The sequence below is a fragment of the Strix aluco genome, chromosome 29 (assembly GCF_031877795.1).
Source record: "Strix aluco isolate bStrAlu1 chromosome 29, bStrAlu1.hap1, whole genome shotgun sequence".
In the NCBI taxonomy this organism is placed as follows: domain Eukaryota; kingdom Metazoa; phylum Chordata; class Aves; order Strigiformes; family Strigidae; genus Strix; species Strix aluco.
The window spans coordinates 1264506-1283574 of NC_133959.1; the positions used below are offsets into that span (position 1 = coordinate 1264506).

The 19069-nt window shown below is 69.7% G+C and overlaps 2 protein-coding genes across 5 annotated transcripts; one reads left to right on the top strand and one right to left on the bottom strand.

Annotated features, from left to right (window-relative positions):
- Positions 1-2029: 2029 nt before the first annotated feature.
- Positions 2030-12424, bottom strand: ANO8 (anoctamin 8). Of its 4 annotated transcripts, XM_074808593.1 has the most exons (19): positions 12133-12424; positions 9293-9403; positions 8841-8973; positions 8627-8765; positions 7787-7883; positions 7393-7509; positions 7180-7307; positions 6788-6949; positions 6455-6607; positions 6255-6381; positions 6101-6156; positions 5942-6016; positions 5537-5680; positions 4845-5153; positions 4482-4718; positions 4203-4394; positions 3979-4110; positions 3614-3724; positions 2030-3505 (listed from the first exon to the last, which is right to left on the bottom strand). In XM_074808593.1, the coding sequence occupies exons 1-19, from the start codon at positions 12230-12232 to the stop codon at positions 2828-2830; spliced, it is 3201 nt and encodes a 1066-aa protein (XP_074664694.1). In that variant the 5' UTR covers positions 12233-12424; the 3' UTR covers positions 2030-2827. The 4 variants fall into 4 exon arrangements, with proteins under 4 accessions (XP_074664694.1, XP_074664693.1, XP_074664692.1 ...); XM_074808592.1 differs by having other exon boundaries at positions 4482-5153; positions 5537-5575; XM_074808591.1 differs by having other exon boundaries at positions 4482-5153; positions 12133-12423.
- A 2701-nt stretch (positions 12425-15125) lies between these two features.
- On the top strand, positions 15126-18537 carry GTPBP3 (GTP binding protein 3, mitochondrial). Its single transcript, XM_074808595.1, has 9 exons — positions 15126-15194; positions 15786-16021; positions 16603-16689; positions 16806-17008; positions 17094-17166; positions 17255-17398; positions 17549-17714; positions 17825-18103; positions 18209-18537. Exons 1-9 carry the CDS (start codon positions 15157-15159, stop codon positions 18438-18440), a joined length of 1458 nt encoding a protein of 485 aa, XP_074664696.1. The 5' UTR covers positions 15126-15156; the 3' UTR covers positions 18441-18537.
- The last annotated feature ends 532 nt before the right edge of the window (positions 18538-19069 follow it).

Consider the following 19069-nt stretch of genomic DNA (forward strand, 5'->3'; position numbering starts at 1 on the left):
CATTTTTCCTCCACCTGACGATACGTGCGCGAGCCGCCGTGTGGCTGCTGAGGGCGCTTTGCGCCGCTGGGGCTTGTCCTGTGTCCCTGGGTGGAAGGGTGACAGCGTCCCCAATGTCCCCAACGTCCCCAATGTCCCCAACGTCCCCGACGTCCCCAACGTCCCCTTCCACCTTCCCCAGCGACAGGAGACCCACGACTTGTCCCCTCAGCAGATGCGCTCCGCGGGTAATAATTTAGCCCACGCTTCAGGCTTGTTGAAATATATTTTTATTGCATTTCTGCTGGTTTTACAAAAATATGACAAAATAAATTAAAAAGAAATAAATAACCCCCTTCATTTCTTTTAATTTCCAAAGAAATAAAACACAGAGAGGAAAAAAAACCAAACCAAGACAAAAAAACCAACTAAACCAACCTAACTCTTCCCTCCTTTGTACAGTAACTGCCCCGAAGAGTGAGATACCAGACAGGCGGCCGCTTGTAGAAATAATTTGTATAGAGAAATGTTTAAAAATGCCCTGGACTGCGGGGTCCTGGCGGCAGCGGGACCCTGCCCTCCCGTCTGCCGAGCGGTGCAGGGGTGGATGGTCCCAGCACTGTCACTCTCGGGAGGGAAATGGGATAAAAGAAACTCCGTGTTCCTCCGGAGCAGAGAAAGAAAATGAAACGTGGGAAGGGAGAGCGCTCTGCGCCTCTGCCTCATCTCGGGCTGCGGGCAGGGAGGCCTGGGGGGAGCTGGGGGCTCTGGTGGGGTGCCAAGCCCGGGCAGGGGTGGGTGTTTTGGGTCCCCCAGTCCCCCCAGTCGGGCCGGGGTCTTTTCTCCCGCCATCGTTTAACCGCGGTGCCGGTCGCGCTGGGTTGCCGGGGGCTCGCGTTGCCCCAGTTTCCCAGCGCCACCCAGCCCAGCGCTCCCTTTTATTTCCCTGGCTGCGCCCCAGAAATCTCTCCCGCATCCTCCGCTCCTTGCGCACCCAGGAGGGTGAGGGGGAGACCCGTGTGCCCGGGGAGGTGCTGTGGGGAGCCAGCCCTGGCCCTGCGCTCCTGGGGGCAGCGGAGCTCAGGGTTGGCCCCAGATTTTGGCCCCGTGGTGGGGTGGTGGGGGGACGATGTCCTTGACCCCGCAGAGCATCTCCCTGCCTGCGCTGGGCCACGGGCAGCATCTCAGCTCCTGCGCTGGCAGCACGCGTGAGCGGAGCAGCAGATAAACCCTTCACCCTCTCCTGCCCTTATTGCTGTATAAAATGGCTTGATTCGGACCAAAAAAAAAAAAAAAAAGACGCAATGTGTAGAAAGAGACGGTGGTGGTGGTGGGGAAACAACCTGACGTTTTCTACAGCCCAGGCCCTGGGGAGAGTGGGGTGCACAGCCCCCGTGTCACCGCCCGGGCCTGGACCAGGCACAGTGATGGGGCGGCTGCCTGGGTGTCCCCCCGGCTCCCGGCAGCCCCCCCCCAGCTCCCAGCAGCCCCCCACCTCTCCCCCGCTTGCTTTGGAAATGGTTGGTGGGCAGAGAGCAGAGCTGGCGGCGAGGGGCAGGAGGGAGCTGGCAGGGCTGGGTGTCCCCAGCCAGGTCACCCCTGGGCACGGCCTTGGGGTGCCCCCGCCCCGTCCTGTCCCCTAAAGCGAAGCAGCACCCAGCAGAGCCGCTGCAAAGCGAGGAGCAGCCGCCTGGCAGCCCCCTCCCCGCAGAGCCCGAGCGAGGACGGCGGCTGTTAAAAGCACTAAGACTAGACCCAGCGACGGCAAAACCTTCGCCCCAGCTCCCACCCCCCCAAACCCTGCCCTGCGGAGAGCTCGCGTTTCCCCCCACCCCAGCCCCGCTCCTTCTCCCGGGCTCCGGCACGACCTCCACGTGCCTTATTGCGAAATAATTCCACGAAATAAGAAAGCAGAGAGGGGAAGGGACCATCCCGGCTCGTATTGCAGTTGCTGAGGCCGCTGCCCGCACCCGGCCGGGCTCTGCCGACCCGCAGCGCCGGTGCCAGCTCTCGCCGCCGTCGGACGAAGAAGGGGAGAGAGTCGCTTGCGTTGGGTTTTGTTTCGGTTTTAGTGCAAGAAATGCTGCCCATGCATGGGAATCCAGGTGGCTGGCGCTCGCCGCTCACCCCCCTCCCTCCCGGCTGTCCGGGCTTCGGGCAGGAAAACATCCCGGTGCTGGGAAGGAATCCCCGCGAGGCTGCCGGGAGCGGGACGGAGCCGGGCACGGCCCCGCGATGGCTGTAGGCACGGGTGAATCGGGCTCCTCTTGCCGCCGCTCCCACAAGCGCCAGGGTCTCGTCCCTCCATGATCGGACACGCGGCACCGAGCCCGGCCGGCTGGTCCCGGTGGATCTGGCAGCACCGAGCTCCCCTGCGTCTCCTCGGGCCGGCCCGCGGTGTCTCCCCGTGCCGGATCCTCGGGGCGGTGGGCCGGGACGCCGGGCTCAGGGCACAGAGCCGGCCCGGGGCATCGCCCAGCCGTGAGCGTGCCGAGGGGAGCGGGAGGGAAACCTGTCGGGATGCTCCATCCGAAGCTGCGGCCAAATCCTGCCGCTGCTCGCGCCGGCGGCGCTTTGCCCACGTCTCCTTGGGGCAGGATGCGGCCGGAGCTGGAACCGGAGCGGCGCTGGGTCCCAGCGGAGGGGCTGGAGGAGGGACACGAGGGGACGTGGCAGAGGGGGACGGTGCGGAGCGAGGGGCCAGCGCTGGCGGCTGATGGGCTCAGCCCGGCCCTGCGCTCCCTGCGGCAGGGGACGGCGAGGGACGGCGGGAGGGTGACGATGACCACGGCTGCCCGAGGAGGGGAGGGGGCAGCCCCGCTCGCTCCCGCTCCCCCAAAATGTCCGGTTAGAGTTTATAGCCCCCGCTCTCCTCCTCCGCCCGGCTCTCCGGCTCCTCTCGGCCCCCCTCCTCCGGCACCCCATTGAGATGGGACTTGCTGGGGACCGGCCGCTCGCCCGTGTCCACCGAGGGGCCGGGTCGGGGCTGGGGGGAGGCGGTGGCCGCGGCGCCGTTGCCCCCGGCCCCTTCGGACTTGCCAAAATTGAAGAGCTTGCCGGGATTGAATGGCTTGGTGGGCGACTGGACCTTCTCAGTCCCCGCGTCCCGCTTAGTCTCGGGGGATTTCAGGAACTTGAAGCTGAGGAAGCCGGGGAGTTTGTTCTCGCTGCCGGTGGGGGACTGGGGGGACCTGGCGGTGGCCGTGCTGCTGGCCCCGGCCCCCCCGGAGAGGAACTTGCCCTGCAAAGGGATGATCTGCTTCAGTTTCATCACGTTGTTGGTGGCCAGGAGGGAGCTGGGGCGCTTGGGCTTGTCGGAGCCGTGCGAGGAGCCCCCGGAGCCCTTCCCTTTGCTCTGGCTCTTCTCGTGGGCCGGGTCCTGCCCGGCGGCCTCGGGCTTGGCCTCGTCGCGGCTGGACTCCCGCTCCTTGCGGGCCTGGTACTCGGCGTGTCGCTGCCGCTCCTCCTCCTCCCGCTTGCGCCGCTGCTGCTGCTGGAAGTGGTGCTGCGCCTGCCGCTCGTGCTTCTGTCGACGGGGAGCCCGTCAGCTCCGGGGACGCCCCGGGGAGCCCCCCCAACCCCAGGGATGGGGGGACCCCAACCCCAGGGATGGGCCCAGCCCGGCATCGCCTACCTTGAAGGCCTCGCGGCGCTGGTACTCCAGCTTGGCCATCTCCTCGGCCACCCAGGCGGGGATGTCGGGGATGGCCACTTGGATGATGTACTTCAGGAACAGGGCGAAATGCTGCGGGGGACACGCGGGTCTGGCTGAGCGTCCCCACCCCGGCCCCGTGGGCACTGCCGTCCCCTCCCAAAATACACCCCACAAGGGATAGCGGGGGGGCCAGGGAGACCCTACAATAACAACCAGGGGGATTCTGCCTGCAGGGAGTTGCCCCGGGGTTGCCACAGAGGGTTTAGGGCTGGGACCCCAGTCACGCACGGGGGACACCCTACAATAACAGCGGTGGGGGCGAGCCCCGGGTGCCAGCACCGTACCTCCAGCACCACCACGGAGATGATGGCTCCCTCGGGGCTGAGCCAGGGGAAGAGGCGCTGGAGCTGCCCGCACTGGGCGATCAAGTAGCAGTTGACCACGATGGCCAAGACGCCCATGGCCTCCATCACTTTCTGCAAGAGCAACGGTGTCGGGGATGAGCCCCCAGCCAGCCTGGGCTCCCTGCTGGACCCCCCCAGCCCACCGGCCCCCCTCCCCAGCCCACCTGCCACTGCCCGATGCTCTCGACGCGCTGGCCGAAGGGCCGCTGGAGCCCCGTGCACAGCTTGAAGGCGTCGCTCCGGATCTCGATGACGTTGTTCACCAGGGCGCACATGGCGGCCAGGGGGAAGGCGGAGGAGAAGAGCACCACGTAACCGAACTGGATGAACATCTCCTGGTAGTCCTGGAAGGTGTCCTGGGGAGGAAGAGGAGGAGGAAGAGCGCCTTGCAGTGGGGTACATCACACCCCACCAGCCCCGTGCCCCACGCCAAGGCCGCTCACCTCGTATTTCTTCATGCAGCTCTCCACCTCCGCCTGCGTCAGCTGCGTGGAGTAGTCCTCCTCCGGCGGGTCGATCCACGACGCCCGATTACGCCTCCGCCCTTCCTCCTCATCCTCCTCTTCCTCCCGGCTCTCAGCCGCCCGCCTCCTCCGGCCAGCCCGCGGGACCACCGCCGGCTCTACCGCCTTGACCGGGCTACCAGGGGCACCTTCGGCCTCCTCCTCATCCTCGCACAGCTCGAAGACGGACGCGGGGTCCATGCCCTTCTCCACCATGGTGGGGCTGCCCTCCTCGAGGAAACTCTCGTCCTCGGGGCCGCCGGGCTCCCCGCCGCGCCGCTCCGCCTTCTCGATGAAGCTCACCTTCTTCAGCTTCAACCCGCAATCCAACGCGCTCTCCTCCTCCGAATCTGACTCACGCTGCTCTTCCTCCTCCTCTTCTTCCTCCGGCACCCCACAACCTCCGTTCAGACACTTCTTCTCCCCCCGGGAACCCTCAGGGGGGGCCGGGGGATGGCGGCGAGGGGTGAGCAGGCAGAGGACGGCGTGGGCGAGCTGGCGGAGGCTGCGGAGGTTGAGGTCCCCGCGGCGCAGCCGTCGGTACAGGTGGGGCTGTGACACCTCCCTGACGTTCTGCAGGAACTGGCGGGTGATGAGCAGCGTCGCCAGCATCTGCGCGGGGACACGGGGCGCATGCTGTCACCCGGGGAGCGGGGGGGGGTGAAAAAGGGGGACAGCACCTGGTGGTGGCGGTGGTGTGTGTGGGGGGGTCTCTGTGTGTGTCCCTGCACCCCCATCGCCTGCCCCTGCGGGGTCCCTGCTCCTCCCTGTGGCCGTGCTGGCAGAGAGAGGCACCCCAAGGCTGGGGTCCCCCCTCCTGTGACCCCCCCGCAGGGGTGACGACCAATGGGATGGGACCGCAGCGGTGCTGGAGACCACTGACCGGAGCAGAGCCGGGGCTGGGGACACCCGTGTCCCTCCTGGGGGCAACGGGGGGGTCCTGGGGTGAGGTGTAAGGGATGGAGGATGCCCAGCCCCCCCCTCCCTGCTCCTACTTTGGATACTCCCAGTCTCCAGCAAAAGCCCAGGAGGCCCTTAAAGAAGATGAGAGAGAGGTGGAGGTGGAGGAGGATGAAGGGAAGGAGAGCCTCTTTGAGCTGACGCACGAGGCTTTGGAAGAGAGAGAAGATGAGCAGGAGCTGTGGAGGGGACAGAAGAACAGACAGACAGACAGACAGAGAGAGACCGTGAGCAGGAGCAGGAGCTGGGGACCCGGCGCAGCCTCCGGCCGGGAGCGCAGCAGCCAGGGACCGTGGCGGGGGCATGCGGGGACACCGGGCCCCCCGGGAGGGCGTGGAGGGGACGGTGGCAGGGGTGGGTCGAGGACATCCGTCTGTCCATCCGGGTGATGCCGGGGGGGGCTCAGGCCGGCCCCGCCGCCCCCGGGCACGGCCCCTTACCTCCTTCAGCCGCTCCATGTCTTTGAGGTAGAAACCGATGTAGAAAAGACTCAGGTATGAATTTACAAACTGAAACTGTGGGAGGAGGGCGGGGGGTGAGCACAGGGCAGCCCCTGGGACCCCACCCCGTCCCCTCTGTGTCCCCCCAGCCCCCCTCACCAGGACGATTTTGATGATGAGATGTTTCTCATAGGCACTCTGCAGGCGGTAGTTCTCTGCAAAGCAGAGGAGGGGGGGTCAGGGGAGGGTTTGGGGGGGGGGTCCCAGCACCCAGCCCTGCCAGGAGCACCCCGGGGTGCTGCCCCCCACGCACCCATGTCGTTCAGCCAGTACGCGATCTTCTTGTAAACCTCGTCGCAGGTGGTGACGATGACGGCCAGGACGATTTTGGGGAGGAAACGGATGATCCGGGGCAGCTCCTGGATGCTCAGCACAAACTCCTGCGGAGATGAGGACCAGGGTCAGCACGAGGGGGGGGCTGCCAGCCCAGCGTGGGGGGGCACGAGGACGCACCTGGAGCTGGAAGCAGCCCAGCATGAGGAGGAAGACGAAGGAGAGGCAGGCGAGGCAGACGGGAAGGCTGACCAGGCACTGGAAGAGCAAGCGCTTCCACGGCGGGTAGTAAAACTCCTCGGCGCTGGTCACGGGGCTGATTCTCTTAACGCCCTAATGGGGAGGGGGGGCGGCAGCGTGTGACCCTCCCCACAACAACCGGGAGCCCCACGGGATTCCTCCATGACCCGTGGGATGCAGTGCAGACCCCCCGTGGGTGGCTCGTTGGGGTCGGGGGGGGCTCAGCCAGACCCCAGCCCTGGGAATCCGTGTCCCCCCCGGCCAAGGGCTCACCCTGAACTGGGGCCGGGGCTCCTCGATGGACTCAGCCGGGGTGTCCAGTGTCCCCCACTTGTAGGCGAACTCGGCCCCCCGGCGCTTCCACTCCTCGAGGAAGAGGGTGGCCCAGATGACGTTGAAGATGGCGAAGACCACACAGCAGATGTCCTGGCTGGTCTGGGGGATGGATGGCACCGACTGCACTGGGGTCGGTCCCCTCTTGTCCCTGACACCCCCCTCCAACCCCAGGGAACCTCACGGCGCTGCCCTGGCCCCACCACCATGACCCTGGGAGCCTCCCAGCTCATGGAAATTAAAGTATTAAAGCATCGTAGGGAAAGCCCTGAGCAAGGAGGGATGGAACCCCAAAAATGCAGGGATTTACCCCATTTCTTGACCTCTCTCACCTGGTCGCTCTCGGTGAAGGTGTAGAGGATGGAGCCGAAGACGGCGGGGTACACCATGGCCGAGGTGTAGAAGCCCAGCCAGGCGAAGTACATGGCGATTTTCACCCCGAAGTAGTCACAGATCTCATCTGCGGGGGCCGGGGGGGGGCTGTGAGCGGGGCTGGGACCCCCAGCTGCGCCCCCCCCCCCCCCGCCACCCCCTCGTCACCTTACCGAGTGGCTGGGCCTCGCAGACCGCCTGCACCCAGGACTTCATGAGCCGCTTGAGGATCCTCTGCTCGTGCAGCGGGAAGACCTGCTGGATGACGCCGCGGGCCGCCAGCTCCGGGACTGCGCCGCGGGACACGGGGGTGAGGGAGGGGCTGCGGGGACACGGCCAGCCTGCCCTGACACCCCCTCCGCCCCCAGCGTGTGTCCCCAGATGGCCCTGGCACGGTGGGGTGTGGGGCAGGGACAATGCGAAGGGTGGGTTTGGGGTCACCATGGCACATCGCGGGGCTCTGTGCCCAACCCCGGCGTGGCGCAGCCACCGCGCTGGCCGGCACACGGCGCCGGGGATGGGGACAGGCGGTGACAGGGGACACTTGCCGTGCCGCGCCGTACTCACTGATGGGCTGCCCCTCGAGGAAGTGGATGTTGTGCAGCGACTCGCCCTGCTTGGCGCGCAGGTTCTCCAGCCAGTACCTGATGATGTTTTGCCGTTCCTGCGGCACCGCAGCGGGGTTGAGCCCCGGGGGATGGTCCCACTGCCCGGCCCCCGGCCCCTCTCCTGCCACACCCGCATCCCCTGGCCTGTCCCCCTCCCCGGACCCGCCATGTCCCCAGCTTGGGGGGTGGCTGGATTGGTCCCCAGCTGGGCTGAGGCTCCCTGATCCCCTTCTTCACCTGGGGAGGGAGAAAGGCTCTGCCTTCCCTGCCCCATGTCCCTCCATCCTTGCTCTGCATCCCCACATCCTGCATCCCCACATCTCCACATCCCCGAATCCGCACAGCCCCGCACCCATTTGTTGTTTAGTCTGGAGAAGAGGAGGCTGAGGGGAGACCTCCTGGCCCTCTCCAACTCCCTGAAAGGAGGGTGCAGAGAGGGGGGATGAGTCTCTTGAGCCAAGGAACCAGCGGCAGGACAAGAGGGAATGGCCTCAAGCTGCGCCAGGGCAGGGTCAGACTGGCTCTTAGGAAGGATTTCTTTGCAGAAGGGGCTGTTGGGCGTTGGAATGGGCTGCCCAGGGCAGGGGGGGAGTCCCCATCCCTGGAGGGGTTGAAGAGTCGGGTTGACCCAGCGCTGAGGGATCTGGTGGAGTTGGGAACGGTCAGGGGGAGGTTCATGGTGGGACTGGAGGAGCTTCAAGGGCTTTTCCAACCCAGATGATTCTGGGATTCTGTGCATCCCCACATCCCTGCACCCCACATCCCTGCATCCCACATCCCTCATCCCTCCGCATCCCACCTGAGAGGTGAAGAAGTAAAGCTCGTTCTCGATGTTCTCGTAGATGTAATCCTCCTCGCAGGAGAAGCTCCGCATGCCTCCGCCAAATTCGGCTTTCACCGGCTTCCGCAGCCCGATCTCATCAGCCCCGCGCAGCAAACTGCAGGGAGAGGGGACACGGCTGGGGACACGGCAGGGGACACAGCGGCAACGGGGGACGCAGCCGGGACTCTACCTCTCGTAGGTGGCGGTGACAAAGAAGGCGTAGACACGGGTGTGCTTGTGGTGCCGGACCTGGACAATGAGCTCAGGGATGCCGAGGCGGATGTGGTTCAGGAGCCAGAGCAGCGTGTGGTCGTCGGTGGTGTCTGGACAGCCCCGGTCAGCGTGGTCCGTGTCCCCCAGCACAGCCCAGCCCGGTCCCTGTCCCTCCCCATGTCCCCCGTCCCTCCCATCTCCCATCCCTCCTGTCCCCCGTCCCTCCCCACGTCCCTTCCCACGTCCCCCATCCCTGCCCACATCCTCCATCCCTCCCCATGTCCCCCATCCCTCCCACGTCCCTTCCCACGTCCCCCATCCCTCCCCACATCCCCCATCCCCGCCGCAGCTCCATGCTGCCATCCCAGCACTCCAAACCGGCACCGTCACCCCCAGCCCCCGCCCCGGGTCCCCCAGGCATGTCCCTACCTGGGAAGGTCATGAGCACGTCGCAGTTCTCCGTGGGCACCGTCTTCATCCAGGCCTTGTGGGACATGATGTAGCGCCCGGCCTGGAGCAGCCGCTTCCCGAAGAGCTTATCTGCCGGGGGGAGGGAGGGGGTGAGCAGCCGTGGGACCCCGGGGGGGCATCCCCCCACTCTGGGATCCGGACCCTGAAGCACCAAACGACTCAGCTGTCGGCGCACAGGGTGGGTGCGGGGACCCCCGGCGTGCCCCCCGCCCTGTCCCCAGCAGCGGCCGTGGCAGCAGGTCACAGCCCCGCTCGTGGTGACGCTGGCCCTGGCTCAGGTTTCTCCTCCAGCAGCTCAGGGTGCCCAAAAAGGCCCCGACAGCTGCCGGGGAGGAGCTGATGGCACGTCCTGACACCCCTGGGGTGCCAGCGGCCGCGGGATGCTGTGGGGTGCCCCCCTGCAGCCCCCCCAGGCGCTCACCTCTGCCCGCAGCCCCTCGGCGGGGCCGGGATCTGTCAGGGCTGCGGCTCCGGGAGATGGGAAACCGCAGGAAAAATGGGGAGAGCGAAAAAGCAGCCGGTCTCCATGGAAACCCGGGGAGGCCCCGCGTCGCCGCGGCGAGGCGGGATGGGGACAGTCCCCAGGGTCCCCTCGTCACCCCCCATCCTGGGTCCCGCGCAGGGACACGGCCCCTGTCCCGCTGGGGGGTGCCCACGCCGCGGGGACACACATTCCCTGTGCCCCGTGTCCCCATCGCGCCTCTCGGGGCGGATGGGGACCGGGCGCATCCCAAAACGCTGCCCGGAGCTGGCAGGGAGGGCAGGACGAGGGTCCCTGAGGGTGCTGGGGTGGGGTCCCCCCGCGGGACCCCCTTTCTCCCTGCCCAGCGTGCCCAGCACCTCCCTGCCTCAGTTTCCCCTCCCAAGCCGGGGTGGCAAAGCCAGGACGGGGCGAGTGGGCCGATGCCCGGGGCACGTCACGGCCTCTCTGCTTGCCCCAGGGCTGGGAAGGTCCCGGGGCTCCGGACACCCCGTCCACACCCAGCCCCGAAAAACAGGAAACGCCAAACCTGCTCCGGCAGCTCATCCCAGGGAACGCACCCCGCCTCTGCGCACCCCGAAACCCTCTGGGCTGGGGGCAGCAGAGCAGACCCCCCCCTCCCGCCATGCTGCGAGCTGGGCTGAGACCTGACAAACTCATTCCCTGAGCTGCCGTCGGGAAAGGGGCCGCGGCGCCGGGCTCTGAAAGGCCGCCCCTGTCCTGGCACCGTGGGCGAGAGCCGTGACCGGCGCCGGGCTACCGGCCAACCGCCCCCGGCGCGGGCCCGATCCTGCACCCCGCGTCTCGGGGCCCAGCGTTGTCGGGGGGGGTGCTGGGGGGGTGCGCGGTGCCGCTGGCTCGGCCGCGCTCGCCAGGCAGCTCGCCGGTGCCGGCAGCCTGAGCTCACCCACCCTGAATTATTTACGCCGTGTAACCCAGCCGGCAGCGCGGGCAGCGGGGGGGGGGGCCTGGGGGGGGCCCAGCTGCCAGCGTGCGAAGTGGGGTGATGTGGAGGGGGGGGGGGTTGCATGAGGTGGGTGCCCACCCCGAGGCCTCAGCTCTGAGTGCAGGAGGGTTTTCCCTGCCCAAGGTCATGGGAAAAGACGTGGCTGAGCTGCAGAGGGGTCCCCAGCGCCCCTCCTGCCCCCCCCCCAAGCTGGGCATGGGGGGGCCAGATCCTGCCTTCACCCCGCTCCAGCCACGGGGTCTTTCTCTGCCAGCGAGAGCGGCCCCCAGCCCCCCCCGGCACCCGGTGCCATCACCAAACCGGTGCGAGGGGTCTTGCCAGTGGGGTGCGGGGATGGAGCCCCCACCCCCGCCTTGTCCCCCCCCCCCCACCTCCCCGTGTCCCCCCGCGTCCCCCCGCTCCCCCCAACATGCCGGGGCTGTGCCGCTCACCTTGGCTCTCTGGGATAAGGTCACGGGAGCTGCGGCGTGGGGGGGGGACGGGGACGCCACTGCCCCACCGCTGGGCAAGGAAGCATTTGGGGGGGGGGGGGGCAGCGATGCCGCCTGCCATGGGTGGCCGCGTCCCGGTGGCAGCGGTGGCAGCGGGAGGGGGACACACACACACACACACACAAAGTGGGTCACGCACCCGCAGGCAGGAGTCCGGCTCGGCCGCACAGCGGGCAGCAGGCCCTGCCTGCACTGCCTTGCCTGGGGACCCCAACCATGGGGATGTCACCTGCCCCCCCAGGGCCACACGGGGAGGGGGACACACACCCCCCAATCCCAGCGTGGGGACCCTGACCCACAGCCCCCGTCCAGGACTGCTCAGCTCTGTCCTGGGGGGCACGGAGCCCGTCTTCGGGGGGGGGGGGGGGAATGGGCCTGGCCTGGGGGGGCAAATAGACCTTCCTGGGGGGCTGCGTGGCCCGGAGGTGACATGGGGGGGAGCGTGGGCCCGGTGCTGGGAGGTCACTGGTACGTCCTCGGGGACCCCGTCCCCGGGAGGGCCACGGACCGGTCCCAGGGGGGGACACACAGAGCCCCGATCCCCTGGAGAACCACAGACCCCCCCTGGGGACGCAGGGAGGGGACCCTGGGGAGGCGGAGGGGACACACACACACACGGAGCTGTGCTGGGGGGTGCACGGAGCCCTCCGGGGGGGTTGCTCAGAGCCCCACCGGGGACACAGACACCCCCCCCGCGCCGTCCCCGGGGAGCCGCATCCCGGCCGAGCCCCGCCGACATCCGCATCGAGCCGCAGGGAGCTGCCCCCCCTCCCGTCCCCCCCCACCCCGCCCCGCCGCCGCTCCGCAGCCCCGACCCGACCCCGGCGGCGGGGGCCGCTCCCGCCCGGTGCCACCTTACCCAGGACACCGGTTGGGGCCACCGGTTCCGTTCGCTCCTCGCCGGGCGGGACCCTCCGGGACCGGTCGCCGTCCTGCGCTGCCGCCGGTGGCTCGGGCATGGTGCGGGGCTCGGCGGCGGCTCGGCGGCGGGGGCCGGTGCATGGGGCCTCCGGGCTCGGGGCCGGGGCCGGGGCCGGTACCGGCCGAGCCGCCGCCGCCGCCGCCGCCGCCGCCACCGGGCGGGAGGAGGGACAAAGGCGGCGGAGCGGAGCGCGGCGCTCCCGGCCCCTTTAATTGTCTGGTTGGTCGCCGTCTCCCCAGCGCCGGTTGTACCGGCCACGCGTGTCCGGCCGCGCCCCGTGGGGTGGTCCTGAGGGGAGCGGGGCGGCGGATCACCCCCCCCCCGGAGCACACCCCCCCCACACACCCCCCCCGCAACCCCAAAACCTCCGGGATTCGCCCGTGTCCTCAGCATCCTCCCCCCGGGGCATCCCCACCCACCCCACCCCCTCCCCCCCGCTCTACCCTGGCTGTCCCCCCGTGTGTCCCCCCCTCCCCGTGTCCCCCCCCGCCCCGCCCCGGCCCGGTGCCCAGCCCCACGGGTCAGGCTGTTCCCGTGGCGGGGGGAGCGGGGAGGGGGGGGGGGACAGGCCGGTAACCCGACCGGGGTTGCACGTTGCCTCCCTGACCTTTTGGGAACCCTCCGCTGTGCCCCCCCCGCCCCCCCCAGCCCGGCCCTGCTCACTCGGGGGGACACCCCCCCCCCTCCCCAGCCCCCCCCCCAGGGCCGGAGGGTCCCAGCGCAGCCTGGCCAGGGCACCCTTGCAGCGTGGGCATTATGGGGGGTGGGGGGGGGGCACCCCTGTGCCAGGTCCCGCTCGCCCCCCCCCAGCTCCGCGCACACGCCCGTGGCTATTTTGGGGCAGAGGCTGGGTGCCAGCGCTGGTGACCGGTGCCACCAGGAGCTGTCCCCTCCTCTGGCAGCTGGAGGGGGGGGGGGCACAGGCTGGCGCGTTTCCCAGGCCAGGCCTGGCCACTGGCCCGGTCTTGGTTGGGCACTAGGTGCCCCCCCCTTGCCCAGGGGGTGCGGCAGAGCCTGAACACCCCCCCCTCCCCCAGACCCTCCTGGGGACCCCCATGGCCCGGGTCCAGCTGCCTGAGGAGGGGGGAGCAGGGAGGAGGCTGAGCTGCTCGGAGCTGGGGGGGTGGCAAAAGGGGGGGGGCACAAGGAAAAGCGTCTGCAGCTCGGGGTGGGGGGGCGGGCTGGCGGGGTTACCTGGGGTCTGCCCCGGGGCCTTGCAGGTGGGTGCGTGTGGGGTGCGTGTACCCGGGGACCCCAAAACCCCCTGGGAGACCCCCCCGCCCCCCCCCCCCAGCCCCAGAGCTCCCTGCCCACGCTCCTCTGGGTTCCCCTCCCTTGCTCCTGGTCCACAGAGCATGGGGGGGGTGGTTCGGGGGGGGGTGTGGGGGTGTCTGCAGGGATTTAGCACAGGAGGTGACATTGAGGGGTCTCCAGCATCCCGGGGATTGCAGCACCGCTGCCTGCACCCCTGCCTGCACCCCTGCCTGCACCCCGGGGATTCCAGCATCCCTGTCTGCATCCCTGCCTGCACAGCTGCCTGCACTGCTGCCCGCATCCCTGCCTGCATCCCTGCCTGCATCCCTGCCTGCATCCCTGCCTGCATCCCGGCCATGCTGCTGCTCGCTCCTCCCTGCTCCAGTGCCTTTGTCTCCATGGCCGTCCCCCCTGTCCCCCCGCCGCCGCCACCGCAGCCGCCCGCAGCCCTCCCCAGGCCCCAGCCGACCCAAAACCGCTGCAAACTGGGCCGACATTGTGGGCACCGTGAGGGGGGGAGACCCCCCCCAAAACAGGGGGGACCCCATTGTCCTGGCTGCTTGTACCCCAACTCCTGTGCACTGGGCTGGATTGCCCCCCCCCCCCCCCCCCAACCTTGGGCCCTGGGCAGGAGGGGATGTGATGGGGGGTGGGATGGGGGGTGGGATGGGGGGGGGTGTGTGGGATGGGGGGTGTGGGATGGGGAGCGGGTACCACGCCGTGATGTCGCTTGGGGAAAATTTCTATGGTTCACAGAGCAGCGGGGCTGCGGGCAGCTGCGGGCCGCACGCGGTGGGGGCGGTTTGTGGGACCCCCCCACCCCGCAGCCCAGGGATCAGCCCCGACCCCCCCCCACTGCGGGGGGTGAGACCCCCCCGGGCCGTGGTGGGGGTTCCCTGGGGGAAGAACAGCTCTGGCTTGAGTGGGTGCGGAGCCGGGGCTCAGCCGCCCCGGGGTGGGGGGTGCCCAGTGCAGGGACCCCCCCCCCAAGGTGAGCAGGGGGTCCCCAAAAAGCACAAGTGTCTCTGGACAGGCTGTGTCAGAGTGGGGACAAGGGGACCCCCACCTGCGAGGGACGGGGACACCAGTGGGCGCAGAGGGGACGGTAGGAAAGGGACGGGGCACGGGTGGGCTCTGCCATGGGGGGACACGGGGGCTGCCCCCCCCGCTCCGGACATGGGGACCCCCCCACTCAGGGTCCTGAGGCGCTGTTTTTTTGGGGTTTTTTTAGGGTGCAGCCGGGGGTCGCGGGTCTCCGGCTCCCACCCGGCTTCGCACCTACAGGGCGGCACCTCAATACCCCTGGGGGGACCCCCGGGGGGGTCCCGCTGCACCCCCACACCCCGCGGGGGCAGCACCTGGGGCTCGAACGGGCGTGCAGTGCCTCGGAGGGACCGGGGGGGGCCCTGCAGCCCGGCCCGCCTCGGCGGGGACAGCCAGGGACCGGGGGGGGCGGGCAGGGAGCCCGGGGGGGGCGGGCAGGGACCCCCGGGGGCCGCCCCGAGCAGGGCCGGGCGGAAGCGATCGGCTCCTGCACGGCCTCAGGCGGCGCGGCGTGATGGCCGTCCCGCCGGCCAATCAGAAACGGGTTCGTCTCATGAAGCCCGCCCCTCGCGGCGCGCTGACCAATCATCGCGCGCGGGTGGGTGGGGCGAGGCACCAGCGCTGAGGCCGCCGCGGGGTGCGGGCGGGCGCCGGGGGGGGTTCATGGCGCTGCGGAGGCCGCTGAGCGCGGCGGGACGGAGGTGGGGGGGGGCACCCTGGGGTGGGGGGACTGTGGGGAGGGGGTGCACAGGAGGGGGGTTCCCCCGGGGCTGGAGTGGTGTCTGGGGTGCAGCTGGGCAGGGAGGTGCATGGAAAGGGGGGGGAGCACGTGGAGGTGAGTTTGCACGGGGAAGGGGGTTGCACCCTCGTGCGGGGGGTGCACAGGAGGGGGGGGGGAGCTGCCCCTCGGGGAGGGGGGTGCATGGTGGGGGCGCACCTTGGTGCGTTTTTGGGGGCTGAGGTGGGGATGCACCCCGAAGCGCGGGGGGTGTGCGCGGAGGGGGGGGCTGCACCTTCTGGGGGGGGGGGCGGGTTGCGGGGGGAGAGGGGTGCACCCCAGGGCCTGGCAGGGTGCGCGGGGAGGGGTGCAACCAGGGGTGGGGCAGTGCACCCCAAGGCTTTTGGGGGGGGTCTGCACCCCAAGGCTCAGTGGGAGCCCCCTTGGGTCTGTGGGGTGCACAGAGAGGGGTGCTGGGGGGTGAATGGGGGGTTGTGCATCCCTACACCCTCTCCGCCCCAGTTGGGGGGTGTGGATAGGGCCCCCCCCCCCCCCACTGCACCCCTTCTCCCAGGTGGGCGCAGCGCCTGTGCTCCGCGGCGTGGGGGGACACCATCTTCGCCGTCTCGTCGGGCCACGGGCGCTGCGGGGTGGCCGTTATCCGCACCAGCGGCCCGGGCAGCCGCGGGGCCCTGCTGAGCCTCACCGGGCGCCCCGAACTGCCCCCACCCCGCGTCCTGGCCCTGCGCCGCATCCGGGACCCCGACACCGCCGAGCCCCTGGACCGCGGCCTCGTCGTCTGGTTCCCAGGTGGGGTTTGGCAGCGGGTCTCGGTGCCCGGTGCGGGGTCTTGGTGCCCGCTCAGGGGGTCTCAGTGCCCGCTGAGGGGGTCTCGGTGCCCGGTGGGGGGTCTCGGTGCCCGCTCAGGGGGTCTCGGTGCCCGGTGGGGGGTCTTGGTGCCCGCTCAGGGGGTCTCAGTGCCCGCTGAGGGGGTCTTGGTGCCCGGTGGGGGGTCTCAGTGCCTGGTGAGAGGGTCTTGGTGCCCGCTGAGGGGGTCTTGGTGCCCGGTGGGGGGTCTCAGTGCCCACTGAGGGTGTTTCGGTGCCCGGTGGGGGGGTCTCAGTGCCCACTGAGGGGGTCTCAGTGCCTGGCACAGCCCCTCTCAGCTTCCCCGGCACCGTGAAGCCGGCTGAGCGCGGATGCGGGTGCGGATGGTGCTGGGTCAACACCGACCCCTTTGCACTGATCCTAAATAGCTGCTCATGGCGGTGGGGGGGGTCTCTCCTAAGCCCCCCAAAAGCCCCTATGGGGTTGAAGCAGGCGTGTGTATGGGGGTGGGATGTGCCGGCTCTGGCCAGGGGGGAGCTCACAGCCGTGTCCCGGCTTTGCAGGTCCCCGGAGCTTCACCGGGGAGGACTGTGCCGAGCTGCACGTGCACGGCGGGCCGGCGGTGCTGAGCGGGGTGCTGCGGGCGCTGGGTGAGGCTCCCCCCCATCCTTCCTCCCTTTTTTTTCCCCTCGGGTCCTTCCCCTTGGGGTGCTGCCGGAGGGTACCCCCAGCTCAGGGAATGGGGAGCTCACCCCGTGGCTTGCAGGCCGCTTGCCCGGGCTACGTCCCGCCGAGCCCGGGGAGTTCACGCGCCGAGCGTTCCGCCGCGGGAAGCTGGACCTGACGGCGGCCGAGGGGCTGGGGGACCTGATCCGGGCGGAGACGGAGGCGCAGCGGCGGCAGGCGCTGCGGCAGATGGACGGCGAGCTGGGCCGGCTCTACCAGCGCTGGAGCGAGACCCTCACCCGGGTACGGGTGTCGGGGCGCGGATCCAGGGTGCCTGGCATCTTGGGGACCCTGCTGACCCCCCCCATCCCCTCCCCGGCCCCCCCAGGCTCTCGCCCACCTTGAAGCCTACATCGACTTCAGCGAGGATGACAACGTGGAGGAAGAGGTCTTGTCCCAAGGTGAGGGCTGGCAGGGTGGTGGGGGGGTGGGACACCCCATTCCTGCTGTCCCCCCACACACCCCCACCCCGCCGCTCTGTCCCCGCAGTGGATGCCATCGTGCGGGCGCTGGAGCAGGAGATCGGTGCCCACCTGCGGGACGGGCGCCGCGGGGAGCTGCTCCGCGGGGGGGTCCACGCCGTCATCGCCGGCCCCCCCAACGTGGGCAAGAGCAGCCTGCTCAACCTGCTGTGTGAGTGGGGGGCGTGGGGGGGGGGGGCGGCGCTGGACCAGGTTTCCCCTCCCTGGCAACGGCAGCCACCATCCCGAACGCCAAGAGAATTGGGGGGGTCCCTGGGGTCGTCCCCTGAGCCCCGTGGTGTGTGTGTGTGTGTGTCCCCAGGCCAGCGTCCGGCAGCCATCGTGTCGCCGGTGGCGGGGACGACGCGGGACGTGGTGGAGGTGGCCTTGAACGTCGGCGGTTACCCCCTGGTGCTGAGCGACACGGCCGGGCTCCGCGATGCCACCGACCCCGTCGAGCGGGAGGGGGTCAGCCGCGCGCGGGACCGGTGAGGCTGGGGCGGGGGGGGGGGGGTACCCCCCCACTGCAGGGGCTGGGATGGCTGGGAGGTGGCAGGATGCGGCCCCTTGCCTTATGCTGCCCCCTGCGCCCCTCCAGGCTGCAGCACGCAGACCTGGTGCTGGCCGTGCTGGACGCCACAGCGGTGCCCCCCGAGCCGGCCGGGCTGGGGGCTGCCCTGGGGTCCCTGCTGCCCCCCCCCGCGCCCCCCTGCATCCTGGTGCTCAACAAGGCCGATCTGCTGCAAGAGGAAGGGGGGCCCCTGCGTGACGCCTGCGCCCGGGGAGACCCCTTGCCCCCCACCACCCTCCTCTCCTGCAAGACGGGCGAGGGCCTCGACCACCTCCTGGAGCTGCTGGCGCGGCAGCTGGCGCGACTGTGAGTGTGGGCGACACCGCGGCGGGACAGGGCAGGGGACACCCCAGCCATCCCGGCCTGGGGAGGGGCTCCAGGCTGGTTTTTCTGCCCCCCCCCCCCCCCCAGATGTGGAGACCCCCTGGCAGGCTCGCCCAGCCTGACGCAGAGCCGGCACAGCCTCCACCTGGGCGACTGCGCGGCTGCGTTGGCACAGTACGGCCGGGAGCGCCGGCGGGACCTGGGGCTGGCGGCCGAGCGGCTGCGCTTGGCCCGGCGGCATTTGGGCCGGATCACCGGCCACGTGGGCGCCGAGGACGTCCTCGACATCATCTTCAGGGACTTCTGCATCGGCAAGTGAAGGGGCGCGGCGAGGCGGGGTCCCCCCAGCGTTGAGGACTGTGGGCAGGGGAGCTTTTGGTTCCGTGCTGGTATTAAACCGTGGTGCCTTCGGCGGCTCTGGCGTCCTTCCCGCTCCCTGGTCCCCGGTGCCGTGGGGCTCCGTGTCCCCGTGCCAGGCCACGGTGTTTTCCTGGCTGGGGGGAGCATGTCCCAAGCCCCAAGCATGGAAAAACCCACTGGGAGAGGCCCCGTTTCCTGGCCAGGAAGACAAACAAGAAGCTGGAGTGGCTGAGAGGGAAAAGCCACCCCGGGCTTCCCCTTTGGGGGATCCCCTGTGCCATGGGGGACGTGGGGCTCAGCATCCCGGTGGGGTCCATACTTGCGCTCCAAGTGCAGCCCCAGCCCTGGGGATGCAGCGTAGGGGGGTCTTGGCACAGCCCCAGCCTGGGGAGCCCTGGGGTCCCCACAGCTTTTGCACCCACCTCGCAGCTTTGGGCTCTGGAAGCCCCAGTATTGGGGCTCCCCAGGGTTTCCCAGCTCTCTCACCCCCCCGCAGCTGCAGCTCCCAGGCTCCGGAAGCGCCTGGTGCTCTGTGATTATTTATAGTGGAGCTCCAGGAAATCCTCTGGCAGCGAGCGGGTCCCCTCG